The sequence below is a fragment of the Haemaphysalis longicornis genome, unplaced genomic scaffold (assembly GCF_048455015.1).
Source record: "Haemaphysalis longicornis isolate Haplotype H1 unplaced genomic scaffold, Haemaphysalis longicornis Haplotype H1 scaffold_9, whole genome shotgun sequence".
Classification (NCBI taxonomy): Eukaryota; Metazoa; Arthropoda; class Arachnida; order Ixodida; family Ixodidae; genus Haemaphysalis; species Haemaphysalis longicornis.
Window position 1 is genome coordinate 122,097,750 of NW_027526460.1, and position 19,249 is coordinate 122,116,998.

The 19,249-nt window shown below is 46.8% G+C and overlaps 1 protein-coding gene across 1 annotated transcript; it reads right to left on the minus strand.

The window, feature by feature from the left end:
- Positions 1-273: 273 nt before the first annotated feature.
- Positions 274-7,668, minus strand: LOC144153406 (uncharacterized). Its single transcript, XM_077685053.1, has 3 exons — positions 7,522-7,668; positions 3,710-3,924; positions 274-718 (listed from the first exon to the last, which is right to left on the minus strand). Exons 1-3 carry the CDS (start codon positions 7,666-7,668, stop codon positions 274-276), a joined length of 807 nt encoding a protein of 268 aa, XP_077541179.1.
- Between the last annotated feature and the right edge of the window lie 11,581 nt (positions 7,669-19,249).

Consider the following 19,249-nt stretch of genomic DNA (forward strand, 5'->3'; position numbering starts at 1 on the left):
TCAACATGCTTACATGTTTAGTCCAAAATGGCCTGCTCTAACACATGTCATACTTTTGAGTAAGTGTGTTAATAATCTGGAGTTTTAAAAACTACGTAATGTGTCCTCTGGCCTAGTTTCTTGGAAGCAAAGAAATTCTTAGACGTTGTCTCTGCGCACAAACTATTGCAGCGGCTTGTAAAAAACGAATACGATGATCACACAGCGTAGTATCTAATCTTTACAATCCCCCGCGCGCACATGAAACAAGAGCGCTGAGAGGAGGTCCTCTGATTACTTGTGAGGAGATAGCCAGAACACCTTCGAGTTCGCCGACTGTGGACTGGCATGAGTGAGGTCCTCGCCGCGGTCTTTCCTTGCAGTCAGTTCAGCGACGCTGAGAATGGGAACGTCGGGCAGGACGAACTCCGATGTACCGAAGAGAACCGACCGCGACATCTCTCCAAACGCATTGTTGAGGTCGCGAATGTTTGTTTCGCTGAACTCGACGGAGGGAGGCAGGGGATCGTAGAGTACATCAGATCTCCACCTCTCCACCGTGTGTATGGCGTACGCGTTGCGCCAGTCCGCGTAGGCGTGTGGGGCGTACAGAACAGAGTACATGTCGCCGCCACCTTCAAGGCCGTAGGGCAGGCAGTGTAGCAGGTGTGAGTGATTCTTTCGCACCATGTAGTCGGGCAGATAAGCGGCGTTGTAGTTCCAGGAGGATCCGTCGTAGCTGCACAGTGGTCAAACACTCAGAATAAATTTCCACATTGTTGCCCCAAATGCTACATTTTACGAAGAACCCTTAGGTTGTTTTCACCAAAGTGCAAAAGTATGCCCAATTGAATTCGCGAAGTGTGCAAATTCGACGACTAACAGAGCCTACAATTTGTTTGACCGAATTCTTACATTTGCGCAGGCCAACACCAAGGCGTTAACTCCGTTTCGCATTGCAAAATGTCACAGCGGACATGTCGTTTTCATTCAACTTGACTGCTCGTCCACTTCATTCGTCGAACTTTCAAGTTAGCCCACGTCAATTGGCCATTCAGGAGCAGTGTGTTGGAGACACCCCCACGTATAATTACAACATCCGCACAAAAAGATAATTGTTCACTAAACACACAGCAACGAATTTATCTTGACAAAACGTCGTTCGAGACATTTTTGCTGTACCAATAACATTTAATCAGGTTACTCAGGGGCATCTTTAAAGTTGTAGCATTGTGAGGGAATTACATACGAAAAGGTTCCGCGACGTATGTTATGCCTGCTAACTTTCTCCTCTATAACGCGTGATTCACTAGACGCACCTCAAACGCGAAAGAAGTAAAAAAAGGCCACAAAAGCAAGTACAGTTTACACACGGGCACAGTGCGTGCAAATGATAAAGAACACACTTCCTTACAGCTGGAACAGTATTCCTCCATACACTCCTCCATTTTACTAAGCTGGAGGTGCTTCACCTGAGCTACTAAGAAACCAGCGAACACGAGGAGTTGTATTGTAAACACCAAGGTATTCACTACAAGCAGCGCAAATGTTTGAGAAGAAATCACAAGGCCCAAAAAGCAAGCAAACTGCATTCACGGAAGCACAGCGCACAAATGAGCAAGCAGCGCAGCCTTCCTGCTTACATGCAATCCCTCACGATACTGCACCACTACCCGCCGCGGAGTCTCAGTGGCTAAGGCGTTGCGCTGCTGGCGCGAGGTCACTAGTTTGATTCCCGCCCACGGTGGCCGCTTTCCTTATGGAGGCAAAAAGCAAAAACGCCCGGTTGTACAAGATTTCGGGGCACATTAAAGGTCCCCAGGTGGTCAAAATTAATCAGGAACCCTCCACTACGGTGCGACTCATCGCCTGCGTTGTGTCGGCGCGTTAAACCCTACAATCAATCAATCAATCAATCAATCAATCAATCAATCAATCAATCAATCAATCAATCAATCAATCAATCAATCAATCAATCAATCAATCAATCAATCAATCAATCAATCAATCAATCAATCAATCAATCAATCAATCAATCAATCAATCAATCAATCAATACTCCACCAGTTTACTAAGCTAAAGGTGCTTGAACATAGGCACTAAGAAACCAGCGAACGCAACGATAGTACTGTAAGCGTGTCGAAACTAACTGGAAGCAGCACAACCAGAATTGAAGAGAAAAAATGCCCCAAAACCAAGCATATTGTACACGCCCGCAAACAGCGCGCGAATGAGCAAGGAACGCACCCCTCCTGCATAAATATTACCCCTCACAAAACTACGCCAATTTACTGTGTTGGAGGCGCCTGAATGGAGCTAGTAAGAAACAACCGAATGGAAACATTGAACTCTCGATGCATAGAAATTCACTTGAAGAAGCGCAAACACGACAGAAGGAAAAAAAAATCCCAAAATCAAGCATATTTCGCTCAGGGTCATATTGCGCTAGAATGAACAAGCAGCGCACCCTTTACTCGTAAAATATTTGCTCTCACTTCCCAATTTGTCGTCGCTCACTCCCTTATTTGCCCTCACACAGTTCAATATCTGGCCTCACTTGGCGACACATTACTAAGCTGGAGGGAATTGAACGTAGCTACTAAGAAACAAGCGAATGCTAGAGTTGCAATGTCAACGCGAGAGTATTCGCTGGAAGCAGCGCAAAACTCGAGATACGAAGGAGCAAGGGCCCAGAAGCAAGCATAGGTTTCTCGCCGGCACACTGGGCGCGGATGAGCAAGGAACACACACTTCCTGCCTGGATATTATCCCTCAAAATACTCCGGCCCCATACTAAACTGTACGTGCTGGAACTTAGCTAATAAGAAACCAGTGTTCCGTCCGTTTTACTGTCAGCAAAAGAACGGCAATATCTATCCGCTCGCGGAAGCTGGCGTAAAATGGCTTTGTATTTCTAGTGACAACGTATAGTTTACGGTAATCTTTTATGCTCCGTGATATGCCCCTTGTGTCTCAGTACCACTATGTTATTGCATATGAGTGGTGTCGCTCAAAATAAAATTTCAGTTGATAGTAGCGCTTCGTCTCGTCTATGTTGTTGTTCTCTTCTCTGTCCTCGTGTTAATTCGCGCTTCCCGCCAATCTAATGTATTACCAACTCGTCCAAAGCTTCCGCACTTGCAGGAATTTCGGCCGGGATCAATCCCACGCACTTAATCTCGGCAGCACAGCGCCTTAGCCTCTGAATCACCGCGAAGTTTGCGACGTAGTTTTCTCGCGCATGTGTATCAGGGTGCTAAGGAAGGGTTATCTCTCTACCGAATACCGCTTTCGCCTAGACATACAAAGCTTCGCTGTAATAGTGTAGTTTAGCTTTAACAATGGTATTAGTAAAGAAAAATTACATTTCATTATTTCACAAAACACGAACATAACAATAACTTCGTAGAGCTTGTACCCCGATTTTTGGCCAGCGTCGCTGCAAACTCACGGCGTGGAACTATAAGCTATAGCTGTCAATAGGCTTTAGTGGCGCTTGTACTCGTAGCGAATGCACTTACTAGCGGTACGCATAAGCTATAGCTGTCAATAGGCTTTAGTGGCGCTTGTACTCGTAGCGAATGCACTTACTAGCGGTACGTATAAGCTGTAGCTGCCAATAGGCTTTAGTGGGGCTTGTACTCGTAGCGATTGCACTTACTAGCGGTACGTATAAGCTATAGCTGTCAATAGGCTTTAGTGGCGCTTGTACTCGTAGCGATGCACTTACTAGCGGTACGTCTGGAGATGCAGTCTCAGGAAGCGTGAGTTCTTGTGGGAGAAGTGCATCATGTTGCCAACCAGTTCATCTCTGCACAACATGACAGACTCGTAACGCAGTAGTGGCCGGAGGGACCGCACCACGAATACATCACGGTCCAGGTACACTCCACCATATTTCATCAGGGCAAGTAAGCGGACGACGTCTGTAGTGTGGTGAGGGTTCTGCAAATGCCGTATTTCATTTCATTTCCTTTATTCAAACATAAGGGCCCGAAAGCATTGCACGAAGGCGAGGGGTTACGGCAACGTTGTAAAAGTTTCATAAGAAAGTAGCATGGGTCACTTGTTCAAAACAAGTAAAAATTAAATTGAAAGGAAGTAAACACAAAATACCGCCAAGCAAGGCGATATATCGATTTATCAGTTGAGAAATGAGAAAACAAAAAAAATCACTGCCCCTTTTTTTAAAAAGGGGCAGCCTGAAACTCAAAGGTTTCTCTCATTCAGGGTGAGTCACAGTCAAAGTCCAAAATCCAAACTGCTTCGACCTTGTCAGAATGGCGCAGTTGAATAGACGTCGGCTTCAGAACTCGAGTGACCCAGGTTCGATTCTGACCATAACGAGGATTTTTAAAGACGATAGTCTTTCTTGGGCTCCTTAAGCCCAGAAATTTTGGTCGTGTCTGTCTGTCTGTCTGTCTGTGACTTGATTCAGCCACCCGGCCAAAGTAAAACAATGCCTGCGCAATAGTCTTATATAGTCACAGCTAAATCTACCCGTCTAAGTCCGGTGTAATGTTTATAGTTATCAATATTTGTTTAAGAAGAACAAGACATTACGCAAATATAAGACAACAAATTAATACAGAAGTAATATTTGCAGTGTTCCTTTATAAAAAATCCTACATGCTTGACTTTTCCAAAATTAAATACTTCATCAACTGCAGAAAAAAAATTCACTCCGCCGTCGCCTGCTGTCGCCCGTGCCACTATACCTTCTGGTTACAATTTAAGAAATCAACCGGCAACAGTTAGGAAAGGTTCCACTAGATAGGTTCCACGTTCTGCTTGCAACTCACGTGGAGTAGGGAAACACGGTTCTATAAATGGTGAAGTAGGGCGCCTCGATTCATGCGCGTCTTCGCCGTACGGCAGCGTTGGCATCGAGACACCCGGTTTAGAGCAGTGGAACGCGGGAAATTTAAAAGGATTTAAGCAAACCTTCGGCGTCTTTACCTTGGGAGAAGCTCGACGCAAGAGGAACAACATGAGAGGTGAGCGCGAAAACGAAGGGAGGCATTTACTTGGCAAAACTCGATAAAGACTATCGTCTTATGACGACATTTGTGACGACAAAAGCAGATACGCGGCCAATGTTTTCTTCTTCGGGCGCTTCATGCATCACGAGCCTCAAAGCCTCATCACGTGCCTCTGTGGAAACCCATTGTGTAAGCTCGCTTTCCTGCAGTGAGTTTGTGGCAATGTCGCCATCGGTGAGGCGGCGAAAGCTCCGCTGTAATAAGCAAATGGAAACCGCACAAGACAAGCGTGGTGTTTAGGTGGCATCAATTCAGTTACTGAAGTGAACGTTTTTCGCAAAAATGTTTTCCGGTCGTTGTACGAAGAACTATTACCCTAGAGTGAATCTCAAACTGTCACGTCTTGGCGGAGGAAGGAGCTGCACACCACCGTAGTACGGACTATTATTACCTTCAGGCGGCGAGCACAAGATAAAGCGGCCGATGCTTCAAACGGCCGCGTTAATGGGCGTTTCGTGACAGGTACCAGTAAGAGACCGTACATTTCTTGGTAAACTCCATGGCTCTTACATATCTTATGCCCCTACGAGAGATCACTTAGACGTTGACCTTGTTCCATGCGACTGTAGCGTCGCAGCGTGAGGGGTATGATTCCTTGCCCCGACATGGCCAGAACGCTCAGAGGCTTTCTTTAACGTAAACGCTGGTTTTCAGGTTACCACTAGCGTCCATCGACGTCATTTCTATGCGCCTTTGCGTGTGCCGTTTGTGCTTCCGACTTCATTTTGTTGAACATTTCAAAATAATGAGAGTATCATAACCTTGGCGGTCCAGAGTGCATTGAAGCCTACGTTGTAGCTTTCCTACCACAGACATACGTGCGTATTTCGCTGCAAAGGCGACTTCTGTCATATTGCAGCATTGTGTTGGGAAAGGACAATGCAACGTTTCCGCTAACTCTCTTTCCTTCGAGCGGCACTCTTTCTTTCAAGGCTTTGATCGGCAACGTCGCTACCATTCTCGGGCGAGTGCCCGTTGGTGTTTGAGCTGACCCAAGAGAACCACAGCTCGGCTGTCTCACCAGAGTCCCACTGGGTAAAACTGAGTGCAGTTTTTTTTTTCGAATTGGCTACCGAGTCTGTTTTCTTCTGCATCTGAAAAGAAATCGGCCAAAAACCACCACGCGTCTGTAATAACATAATCTGAGTGCTCGAATAACGCTGATACGAAGATGGGGTGACAGTCGTATGAGCAACTTTCCAAGTTATCTGATGAGCATAGATCGACCATTTCGGGCTGGAGTACTTTGTGTTTGTTGACTACGATCTGAAATCATTTGAAATAAGGGGAATAAAGTGCGTTTTTAAAGTAGAGATTTGAAGAAAAAAATTTATCGAAGTCGCACGTTTCTTCATGATATTCACCATTGCGACGCCCTTGATTCCTATTGCTTCGACAGGAAATATCCTTGAAAGCCGGCGTCAAGTGCACCGCCCTAACTATGGTTTGTTGCCATGATATAAACGTTTCGAATGCCACGATTTCGAGGTTACATCGATGTAGTGCGTCCAATACCGAAGCAATCTCGATTGACTGATGCATAATATCGATCATCATTGAAAGAGTATCGTTAACATTGTAGATATTGTATACGTGTTCAGTCGTTCATTGTTCAATGCTCATAGCAGTAATAAATTTTAATATGGCTGCTTGTTCAAACGCCTTTTGTTCGTCATTTTACGACGCACTGAGTCATTTTTAGTAGTTTGAATGAGTCGGGGACGAACAATCGCAAGACCAGCAGTGTCTCCCAAATGTAAAACACTCACTTCCCGATTTTTTTAGTTAAGCTTCAATAAAATGGGGACATTTTCGCTGCTATAAATATCAATAAAAATTAACACCAAGAATACCATAAGCGTGCCCGGTGATGCACGTTTGTAGCCTTTGCTAGGCTAATGTGTGATGCTTCTTCAATTCATACTTCAGAAAACATTTACAGTATGAAAGTAGTTGTCGTTTTGATAACGGGAAGAATGCACTTTCATTATTCAAGCGTGTTGTATTCCAAACCTCTTGAGACTCAAGTCCTCCGTTCGCTTTTTAGATGTAGAGTACCTGCGAGACGACAATTCTTCGATGTACTTTTATACAACGGTTGCAAGAAGCAGTTGCCGGTATGGCCTTGTAATGTGAGTTACAAACATGACGGGGTTGCGCGCGACATTTGAAAATACACCCGGGGTGATAAGGAGAGTAGGTCAAGTTCTCTGATATCAACGCAGTAGTTTTGAGTCAAACAAAATAGTTTTTAGAGAGACCGCGGGCTCAAAACTGGATAAAGTTTGGGCTGTTTCGTACGTGCGTTTTATAAATTTTAGCTTCGAATGGGAGTAACAAAATTATTCGGGAAAATTCAATGTACGCCATTGAATGTCCACCTAAAGCACTTCTCTCGTTTTTTGTGCAAGCGCGGGATGTCCTAAAGAACCACACCAACGTTTACACATAAACGTGCACAGTTCAGCTACTTGATTTCTTTCAAGGAGCTACGGCTTACCTGAAAAGGCTGCCCCAAGACGCTTTTAGGAAACTTTGTGGGCACGAATGTGAAATTTATGCCTTGAAGCAAATGAACGTAAGGCCCGCTGAAGGTACACGGACTGCAGTGCACCATGATCTGCTGCGGCCTGTGATTGATGTACATGGATCGGTAGTACACCACGTCCGTGAAATTTATCTTTGGCTGATTCCATCTGGGCAAGCAGGGAGGCAAGAGCGCTGTTATCTTCAAGTTCGGTTGTACAACCGCCGTTATAAAAAATTCCCAGAGAAGTTTCTTATAAAGAGAAAAAACGCTGTTCGTTGTAAAGCTGTTGCCGCACCGAAAACTCTAGTGTCTTTATGGCGTCCCTTTTACGGCAGGACTCCACCTCGTTCAAAAAGGTTTGCTTACTGTTAGAGATAGTGTCATGACAATTCATTGACTGCGCCGACATTGCAGTTTTGTAAATTGACTTCCCATCGTCGCTGAACGGAAGAAAGTATCTCGTCTCTCCATTCCGTACAAATCCGTCTCTCCATTCGGTACATTTCGATGATTGTTTTGCACTAACCGATAAAGCTCGTTGCACTATCGAAATGCTTGAAAACGCCGTAAACAGCTGCATGTTATGTGATCCAATGGTCAAATCCGTCTCTCCATTCGGTACATTTCGATGATTGTTTTGCACTAACCGATATAGCTCGTTGCACTACCGAAATGCTTGAAACCACCGTAAACAGCTGCGTGTTATGTGATTCAATAATGGCAGAAATATTACAGAAACCATTCACCCTGGTTCCTTTGGAGAATGATCAAGACACTTACAAGAAAAACGTTTAGGTAAAATACCTCGTCATGGTATCCACAGGTCACCTCACATCGGCGTGCTGTTAGAGATAGCCTCTAACAAATGCTGATACGTCACGTAGGGTCTTCGTAATTGAAATAAGAAACACACGCGTAGTCCTAAAGGTGTATTGGGAGATTGCTGAAGTTCTAACCAAATACTCGACTGCACCAGTGCTTGTGAACAGTGTACTGGCGCAAGTTTAAGGAACCGTTTCAAGAATTTCATAACGGTCTTGCAGCGTCAGCGAGCTTATTCTCACTATGGTACTTTACCCCTGTAGAGAAGTAACCTGAATAAACCCCATACCTCACCCATCACTTGACATGCTTCTTACGGCTACTAGCAGCCCGTTGCGATAACCAGCTTCACACAGGCTCTGAACTAGTTCTGTCGTCTTTTTGGTATGTGCTATGTAGTGCACGTGTATATAACCACTTTGTTCTATGTAAAACTTTTAGTTGGTGGTCAGTGCAGACTTTTTCAAGACTTCATTGCTCCTATCCATTTCATGTCATCCATATCTATCCATTTCATGTCATGAGCCGGGGGCTCGTTCAACTCTTTTTCTGTGTGCTGTTTCTTTGTTTATTTCCTGCCTTGTGTGTCATTTCTCAAAATCCTTGAACCTGCGCTCTTCTTGGGTGGCTCTCACACACACCTCTGTCGGCGTCGGCGTCCTCTGAAGGGTCGTCATTGTCCGCCTTGTGCCCGGGCCGCGGGCCGCGGATAAGCCATTTGTGGCTATTATCTGGTCTCCTCCCGAAGCGGCGGCACTTTCCTTTGAGGACGCGGCCCCCTCGCTAATCCTCCCGCCTGCATTCTTGAACTTCAATGTCGCCTTCTGCCATTTTGCGTTCCCCAGTGTCCGGATGACTAATTGTCGATTCTACGCTTGCGCCTTATGCAGCAGGTTGTTTCCGCTCCTTTGGAGTAAGATGCCCAGTACCCCTTCCTTATTTGTCTACTTTTTTTTAATATTGCTGTGCGTGGGTGGGCGGTGGCTGAAGGAAACACGCTTCCTAAGTGCCTCGCTTTTGCTTTTCGCCGCGTTGTATATTGAGATGGATTACCTGCGCGCCCAGTCGTGCAGTACGTTTCTTTCCACTTGTTTCTTGCTGTACTTCCTTCTGGTACACTTTTGAAATAATGCGTCCACGTGCTCACAGCGCTCCCTGCGAGCCTACATATACCCTGTATTCGACCTATGTACTTCACTTGAAAAAGGCTGGTTCCCAGCCGAAACGTCGTATTAAACATTGTAATATTTTTCGTGGTGACTCTAATTTAATATATATATATATATATATATATATATATATATATATATATATATATATATATATATATATATATATATATATATATATATATATATATATATATATATATATATATATATATATGTTTATACGCGCGTGTGTGTGCTTGCGTAGAGAGAGAGAGAGAGAGAGAAATGTGGGCCAATCCACCTAGTGAAGTTTATTGGAACACGAAGCTCTAAACGACACCCACAACGATTACCCAGGAAACGTCATTTGAATTTACACTCGTGGCTCTAAAAACAGTGAAACCAGCGACAACTGAAATGCACTTCACTACGCCTTTTATTACTTCAGAGAGATATTTTTCGTAATGTCAAATCAGGCGTGATCCATGAATGGTGGTCAGTTGAATTGTATTGGTAAAAAACATAAGCGGAAACTCTATTACAAAACGAAAGGAAGCTCAAACGCGGTGTTAGACGATCTCAGTTATCCTCCGTCTCTGCTGCCGCTGACTGAGGTGACGTGATCGGCGGCAGAGACGGAGCAAAAGTGAGCTGCTATGCGTTCGTGGGAGCTTCCTTTAATTTTTACGGAAACCTAAAGAATCTGCAAGGCGCGCACACGGCCGCTACATGTGCCGTGGGAGGAGCGCACAGTGACGCGAGAGGTCGTGTGACGCTATCACGTGGCATTCAAAGAGAACGAAGGGGGTAAAACCGAGTTGTGCTAGGTGAGTGCATTGTCCGTCTTTTCGTTCTCCCCTGGGGTCGTAGCCCAATCTGCAAGAGAACGGACCCAATCTGCGTTTCTATATTCGGTCCAGGTTGTATTACTGGAGGTGCCAAAAACGTATTTGCTCGCGGAGTTTTCCGTTGACACCAACGGGCGCGACAGAACTCTTGTGGGTAGAGGCAAAAGCTTCGCTTTAAATGGTCATTGCAAGGACAAGAGTTGGCCGGAGATACTAATCTTAAGGATGGCACTTCCCAGTGAGACCAGGGTACGAGAAGGTAGATAAGGTAAGAGAAGTGACAATGAGCTAATAAACATACAACACACGTCAAACATGCAAGGGGGCAAAAAGCCGACTGTCAATATTCCAATATACACCACATACCTCTTGCCTGAAACCTAGCCAAATTGGAGATTTTACTACACGGTGGTAATTACCCCTTACCCTTCGAGCAGTTCCACATCATGCACGACGCCAGGGTTATCGCATAAAATGCAGTCTATTTCATTTTTATGCTCCACATCCGGGTTCCTCCACGTCCACGTCCGGCTCTGCCGTTTGCAGAAGGTGCTCATGATGCGTAGATTATTTGGTTCTGCGAACTCGACAATTTGGTTCTGCGAACTCGACAAGTAGGTCCCCCCGCTATTTCTACAGCGTGGACCATTGTTCCCAACTGCCTTGTCTCCAGCCTGATTCTTGCCTACTTTAGCATTGAAGACTCTCATAACTGCAGTATACTGTCTTTTTACTTTAGCCATTCCTTATTCCACATCTTCATAGAAGCGTTCAACACAATGGTCGTCGTGGCTGGATGTAAGCGTGTAGCCCTGTACCAGATTGAGTTCGTACCTCTAATGAAGCCTAATTACAAGACCGGATACCCTTTCGTTAATGCTATAGTATTCGTCTATGTCGCCAGGCATGCTTTTATTGACTAGAAAACCCCCTCCAAGTTCTCTTCTGTCCACGAGATAGCGGTAAAATAGGACGTGTCCATTTTTCAGCAGCGTAAATATTCACCTGTGTTCCATCCATTTTAATGCCCTCTAGTTCCTCGACCAACACCTCTAGACTCGCTTCGCTAGATAAAGTGCTTCTATTAAACGTTGCCAGGTTCAGATTACCATAGCGGGCTGTCCGGCTCTAGGGATTCTTAGCACCCTCTGCTCCGTCGTAGGTCTGACCGCCGCCGTGGTCAATTGCTTCGGAGCCACTGGAGACTGAGGGCCGTGGGTCAATTGGCGTGTTCATTGGAGGTTGCGGCCATTACTACACAATAGTAGCCAATCCTGCTCTCATGAGGAAGTGCGTTACCGGCAACGGTCGCCGGGATGAGGCCGCACCCGAGGCCTCATTCTGCAGTTGCATGAACAGGCGGATTTGTTTTCATCTGATGGATATTTTCCGGCACCGGAATTGCAACCACGGTCCTTCTGAAGGCAAAGTGGATGCTCTACCTCTACGCCACCGCTGCACCTATTCAACTAAAGCTATTCAACAACGGACCATATTCACACGATGAATCAGGTGGTAGATAAGTGCGCGGAGTATACGGAACTCTTTTATAGCCTTCATAGATTATGAGAAAGCATTTCACTCGGTCGAAGCTTCAGCAGTCACTCAGGCATTGCGGAAAAAGGGTGTAGACGAGCATTGTGTAAGAATACTAGAGGATATTTACAATGGGTCCACAGCTACCTTCATCCTCCATAATGAGAGAAGTAAAATACCTTCAAGGAAGGGCGTCAAACAAAGAGACACAATATCTTGAATGTTATTCACAGCATGTTTACAAGAAGTATTCAGAACAATTGTTTGGGAACAGGTGGGACTAAGGGTTAGTGGAGAATACCTCAGTAATCTCAGATTTGCTCATAACTTTGCCTTGCTAAGTAACTCGAGTGGCGAATGGCAAAGCATTCTTTCGGCACTGGACAAACAGTAGAAGCGTAGACCTGAAAATAATATGCAGATAACTAAAGTAATGATCAATAACCTAGGGACAGCACAGCGGTTTGAGATATGCGGCGAGGCAGTGGAAGGGGAAAGTGAATATATCTACTTAGGCCATATTGTAACCCCGGATACCAACCATGACGCAGAGGTAATTAGAAGGATAACAATGGGGTGTGCTGCATTCTGCAGGCATTCTCAAATATTCAATGGCAGCCTACTGTTGTCCATAAGAAGAAAGTCTATGACAGCTGCATCTTACGGGTACTCACCTATGGTGCAGAAACTTGGGGGCTCACTGAGAGGGTTCAACCTAAATTGTGGACGACTCAGCGAGGAATAGAACGGAATATGATAGGTGTAACATTACGGGACAAGAAGAGAGCGGAGTGGGTGAGAGGACAAACGCGTGTTAAAGGCACCCCGAAAAGCTTTGTGAAGGTGGCAACCAAATGCATTCAGGTGGTAGAACACATAACGGGGGATTTTTGAGCCAAGTGTGAGCCCCAGAAGTTGTACGGATAATTTGTAAACAATTTTTGAAGATCGCCTTTTTCAGCCGATGAGCGCAACGCCGCAGCGAGCCGACCGCGGCTGACGCAACGGCGAAGGCGCCCCCTGATTCGCCCAATCGCCGACGAGGTCGGCCGCCGGCGGGGTCACTGCCATTGGCTTCCGGCTGCTCTTCCTCCTTCCTGCGCGATCCCGAGGCAAAGGCGGCCAAGGCGGGTCCACAGCGAATCAGCGATTGACGCGTGCCTAGGCGCCGGAATGTAGCTAGCGCAGAACGGAAGTCGAGCGTGGGGATGTCACATGGCTATTCCCAGTGCTTCCAGCGGCTTTGAAGGAAGCAGAGAGGGAGGAGGAGTCGATCGGCAAGTGGGGAGAGGTGCATTTAATTGCTTCTGGCGCAGCTAATACTGAATGCAGACCAATAATTCCAACGGCATTGCATCGCTATATTGGGGCTACGCAACAATACAGGCCTTTTGTAACTTTTACAGAAGGCTTTTCTGGGTCCCTTTAAGGATATATTAGTATTTTCAAGAAGATAAATACACATTGGCATGGCATCTAATGCGAAGACAAGATAACAATTGGCCATTAAGGGTTCCAGAGTAGATTCCTAGAGAACGCAAGCGTGGCAAGGGAGCGGCAGAAAGTTAGACACATGAGATCAAGAAGTCTGAGGGGATAAAATTGTCGCAGTTAGCAAAGGACCGGGATAATTGGAGATTAATGGGAGAGACCTTTGCCCTGCAGTGGGCGTAGATAGTGGGGTGATGATGATAATAATGATAACGACGTCTTGTCTATAAAAAACCCACCAAGCGCCAATTATACAAAGGGGTTTCCCTTTGATATAGTGTATGCGCAATTTCGCACCCAAGCACAATTTCGCACCCAAGCTTCAGTGCACGGGCACATAATCCTTCGTGGCGACACAAGGGGAGTGTCCAAGCGTAGCAATGCTGTCTCACAAAACCTATAGCGAAGCAATATTGACTTAACTATCTTTAGCTTTTTACCCACGCTGGTAATAAAATTTTTGCCCTGACTGAGTTGGCTGTATCGCCCGAGATGGAACCCGAGAGGGAGACGTCTAGCCTCGACTGTGGTAATTTTAAAAACCGAACAACAACCTACCTTATCAAGTGGATGATGTCAGGTATGACATCGAAGGTGTACCCAAGTTCATTGTCGGCATCGTAGAAACTTCTAAACGGTATGTCGCTGTCAAAGGTGGTGGCATTTTCCCGGTGTTTGAATTGTTCGAAGAGGGATATATTCACGTCACTATCATCGAAATCTTCTGCCAGAGGTGCCTTCCTGTGTTGTCCTTCTGTGTTCTCCTGTGTTGTCCTGTGTTGTGGAGGGAGGAAAAGGCTCATGGCAAAGCCTAAACCAAAGGTGATAACTGGAAAGACAAGTCGCCTGAAAAGAAAACGTCACACAATCACTAAACAGTGTCTGTCTTTGGTCACATTGAAGTGTTTTATATGCTAGGGGCGGTTGGTATCTAGACCGGACTGAGCATGCGCGCGCGGGGTCACGGCGTGGCGGCACGCCCGTCACCTGAACCAACGCGGGCGTGCGCAGTCGTGTCCCGGTGGCTGCCGCCGCCGCCACCGCCAGCGTTACACGCGCTACCCGCGATGCTAACCCAGACATTTCATATTCCAAGATCCGTACGTTATTTCTCGGATTCCAGACGTTATTCCCAATAATGTGTTTAAGCTGTAAAAGGAGCTAAGGGTCATGCATGGCTTTCCGAGGAGGCTATTTGAAGCACAAAGTTGGGGGGAAATGTCCCAAGCTGTCGGTTGGAGCCTATACTGCGAATATTTGTCGTAATAGTAGCCTGCTAGCAATTGTTTATTTCTGGAATTTAAACCAACGACCAAACCTCTCTGTGTAGGGTTTTTTTTAATACAGACCAAGAAGAAAGTAATGCCAATTCGACGTCCCTGATATTTTCTAAAACAGCGGAGCTAACTTGGGCATTGGTGGCCACCCCAAGCACAGTCAGGGGTACCTCACAACGCCACTGTCCTCGGATTGTACAGTCTTTGTTAGAAGTTCGTAGGCCACGCAAAAGGCTTCCGTTCCACAAAGTGTGCAAAGCATAAACTGAACGCGTAACACTCACCAAAATATTTTATAAGACTAAGAAAAACAGGAGTTTTCTTTAAATTTCTTAAATACACTGTTTCACTTTCGCCCGAGAACTACGCTGGTACTTTGAATTTTTGCGGCTTATGCACTTTGGCTATGGCTCAGAAACTTGCCGCGACGGCGTACTCGAAGTCGAGTCACAGAGGTCTGGTATAGTTCATCGGTGCATATATGTGGGGTGCCAGTTCGCGCCGTAAGCACTGGCCCACGAACTCAGACCGCTTACTGGACGGCGGTCGCATCATCTCAAGAGCACTTCAAGTCCGATAGCGGCGGGCGGGTATGGCCGGAAGAGTACGGCCCCTTACAATTGTGTACGGTATCCTTTCCTTGAAGTATGACAACCATGTTTGGCGACTTCGGCACGCTGGCGGCCTCCTCCCGATGAGGCGGGGATCGCTCACAAAGCGAATCGCTTTTGTATGTACGTACGCGAAGCTCACCCACGGAGGTCTGTTAGTGTCTAGGTGTATATGAAGGGAGAGAGGTAGAAAGAATGAAATATTGTTCTCAAAAGAGTTGTGATGGGGCAAATTTTAGCCCTCTTGGAGTGGTTCCTTATTCACAGGTTCCCATATGCTTCCCGAGCCTCCTGGCACCAATGGATCAGCTGGTGCTGGTCTTCCAGGGCGGAGCTGGTCAGCAATATCTCCCTTAGCTCATGCTGTATGCTCACAGAGTCAACAAGAATTGGGGTTTTCTGCATTCTTCAATCGTGTGTTTTATGGTGGCTGGTTTCGAGCATTGGGGGCATTTTTTTCTGTATATAATTGGGAACATGCTGTTGAGGAGTGGAGGGTGTGGGAAAGAGGTTGCTTGGATCTGTCGATATATTGATTGTTCTTTCCTGGAAAGGCTACGCTGAGGGCGCGGAAGGCTGTAGTTTTTAACGCGCTGACGCAAGCAGGTGATGAGGCCCGCTTTAGCGGAGGGCTCATCTTTGATCACCTGGTGATCTTTCAAGCGTGCTTTTCGCCTCAATCAGAAAAGTGGCCGCGGTGGCCGGGAATTGAACCCGCGACCTTGAGCTCAACAGCCCAACGCCTTAGCCACTGAGCCACCGGGGTGGGTGGAACTTAGCATGTGAGCGTGAGTGCTAGCGGATGCGCGGTGTTTATCAGTGTTGGCGGGCTACTTGGCAGGGACAGTGTTTCAAAGTGTTTGTTCTCTCATGTCCAACCGGGACTGCATATCCGGAAAATCCGGAGCAGTGCGGCATCGACGAAAAGCTTCCGCGTAGGCCATATCTTCTGGCTCACGGAATGCTTCCTACGGCGTAGAATTTGTTCCGTTGAGATTTTAAGAAACATTTTATGCATTCTTCAATTATGGGTTTTAGGGGGCCTTGTTTCGAGCATTGGGGGCAATATTTCCGCATTTAATTGAGAACATGCTGTAGAGGGGTAGAGGGAGTGGGAAAGAGCTTGCTTGCAACTGTCGATATATTGATTGTTTTTTCCTGGAAAGCCTACGCTGAGGGCGCGAAAGGCTTCTTCTGTTCTCCTTGTAATGGTTTACGATTTCTGCATATTTCGTTATTGTGTTCATCCCTACGTCCGTCTCCTCTGGGACAGGGAGGTTTGAGTTTGAGGCTTGTCGATGTGCGAATTCGTTGCCCTCGATATAGTGTCTGCCTTTCTGAGGTGGAGGTACAGTGCTACGTATGTTAACCCTGTTATGACGAAGGCCTGCACCAGACGTGTGTGTCATCCTCTTTCGTACCTCTTCTTCTGTTGGAGAGTACGTATCATGTTGAGGAATTTGTTCATTTTTGTCCTGAGCTTTATCATCTTCTGTTGGTGACTTTACGTATCACGTTGAGGATTTTGTCCATTTTGGTCTTGAGGTTTTTAACCGTTCGTAATGCCTTGCGATCTGCTTGTATTATCAGGCCTAGAAGTTTGGTATGCGTAGTAGGGGTAATCCTTGTATCGTATATTGCAATTTCCAGTTTGCATGCTCTGTCTGCGTTTCTAGGTCCAATGATGACTAGCTCCGACTTTTCAGGGGCGCAGCTAAGCCCGCATTTCTTCGCGTATTCATTGACGGTGCCTGCTGCCCTTTTCAAGCATCGCCTACACTCATTCGTGGGGTCCTGCTCTCTCGAGCCATGTCGGTATATCGGCTGCGTACAATTCATGCTCCAGGTGTTCTATTTTACCGAGTAGATTTGTCCGTGAAAGTAGTGCCAGGTTAAAGAGTAGAGGGAGAGGACCGATCCTTGCAGGGATCCTCTGTCCTCCAGGGGGATAGGTTTGGATATCTCCTCTCCTATCTTGATTTTGGGTGTTTTGTGGCTGAAGAAGTCTTTTACATAGTTGTAAGTGCACACTCCACGTCCTGTTGTTTTTAGGTTATTCAGGATGCTGCTGTGCGTGACGTTGTCGACTGCTCCCTTTATATCTAGTGCGAGTATCGCTCTTCGGACTTGCTGTATTGCTGGTTTGACTACCAATTCGTGGATCAGTACGAGTACGTCTTGCGTTCCGAGGTGTTTGAACAATCCGTACATTGCTCGTGGCATGATGTCGTGTAAGTGCTGATGCCTTTAGAGTTGTTCGAGTGCCATTGGCTGCATCACTTTTCCGACGCATGAGGTGAGAGGGATCGGTCTCGTGTTGTCGTAATGCTGAGTTTTTCCTTGTTTGGGTATAAGGCGTACTTCCGCTTGTTTCCATTCGGGTAGGAGGGTTCCCGTCTGCCGCGTCGTGTTTGTGTGATTGAAGAGTTCTGTCCGGCTTCCATCGCTGAGGATATGTGGCAGCCTGTACGTGATCGTATCAGACCCTGGGGCGTTGTTCTTGTTGCTTTCGTTCATGGCTGCGAGCAGTTCCGTTTCGGTGAAAACTTTGTCCAGCAGTTTGTTCGACGGACCGGACTGGTTTTTAATTTCTCCTCTTTTCGTTTTAAAATGCTTCTTACAGATGTCTTTGGCTAACACGCTGGCATTGCTCTTGAAATTGCTGAGGGTGGCTTTGAGGGTGCGGTTTGTGGCGCTGTTGCTCCCTAGTGGGTCTATCAGATGTCTGAGCAGGCTCCACGTCTTCTTGGTTGACAGTGGGCTTTGTAGGCCCTCGCAGAACTGTAGCCAGTGTCATGTGCACAGTTGCATCGCATATCCTGTCGCCAGTTTATTGAGTTCGGAATGTGCTTCCATTCGTACGTCGGGGTTAACGCTGAAGGCTGAAAAGTTCCGTTTCGCGTACGAGGAACTAAAGTTTTTGTGCCACGTACTCAAAGCTGCGGGGGTCCTACCTGACCCGGCAAAAACTACATCCATTGCGAACTTCCCAAGGATGAAAGACAAGAATGGCGTGCGAAGATTTCTCGGACTGTGCGCATTCTACCGGCGCTTCGTCGCAAACTTCGCACGCATTGCAGTGCCACTCACGCGCTTGACGAAAAATAGCACCCCTTTGAGCTGGGAAAATAACCAAGAAAAAGCATTCTGCGAGTTCCAAAAACGCCTGCAAAGCCCGCCCGTGCTCGCTCATTTCGACGAAAACGCCGATACGGAAATGCACACGGACGCCAGTGATATAGGCTTGGGTGGCGTCCTCGTCCAAAAGCAAAGCGGATACAAAAAGGTAATCGCCTATGCCAGCCGTGATCTGTCGAAAAAGGAGAAAAACTACTCTGCCTCTGAGGAAGAGTGCCTGGCCACTATATGGGTGATTTCAAAATTTCGCCCATACGCGTATGGAAGACCATTCAAGGTTGTGACAGACCACCACGCGCTGTGTTGGCTCGCCATTTGGAAAGACCCCTCTGGCCGTCTTGGGCAGTGGAGCTTGCGCCTGCAGGAGTTCGACGTTACAGTCGTTTATTAAGGAAACACTCCGACGCCGACTGCTTGTCCCGCGCCCCCTGTTGACCCACCACCACAAGACTCTGATGAAGACAGAGCGTTCTTCGGAATCGTGACGGAGAGCGACCTAGCCGCCCAGCAGCGTTCCGACCCCGACTTACGGGTCATAATCGACTACGGTGACGTCGCCGTTCCTAGGACCTTCAAACGCAGCTTACCAGCATTCAGCTAGAGAAACTCCGTCCTTGTGAAGAAGAATTTCAGCTCCGGAACAAGAGCGAATTACCTTCTCGTCATCCCCGCGGACCTTCGTGACGAAATTTTGGAAGCGTGCCACGACGACCCGTCTTGAGGACATGTCGGCACAGCTCGCACTATCGCAAAAATCAAGCGAAGTTCTACTGGCCCCACCTTACCTTTGACGTCACCCACTACGTCCGGAGCTGCCGTGACTG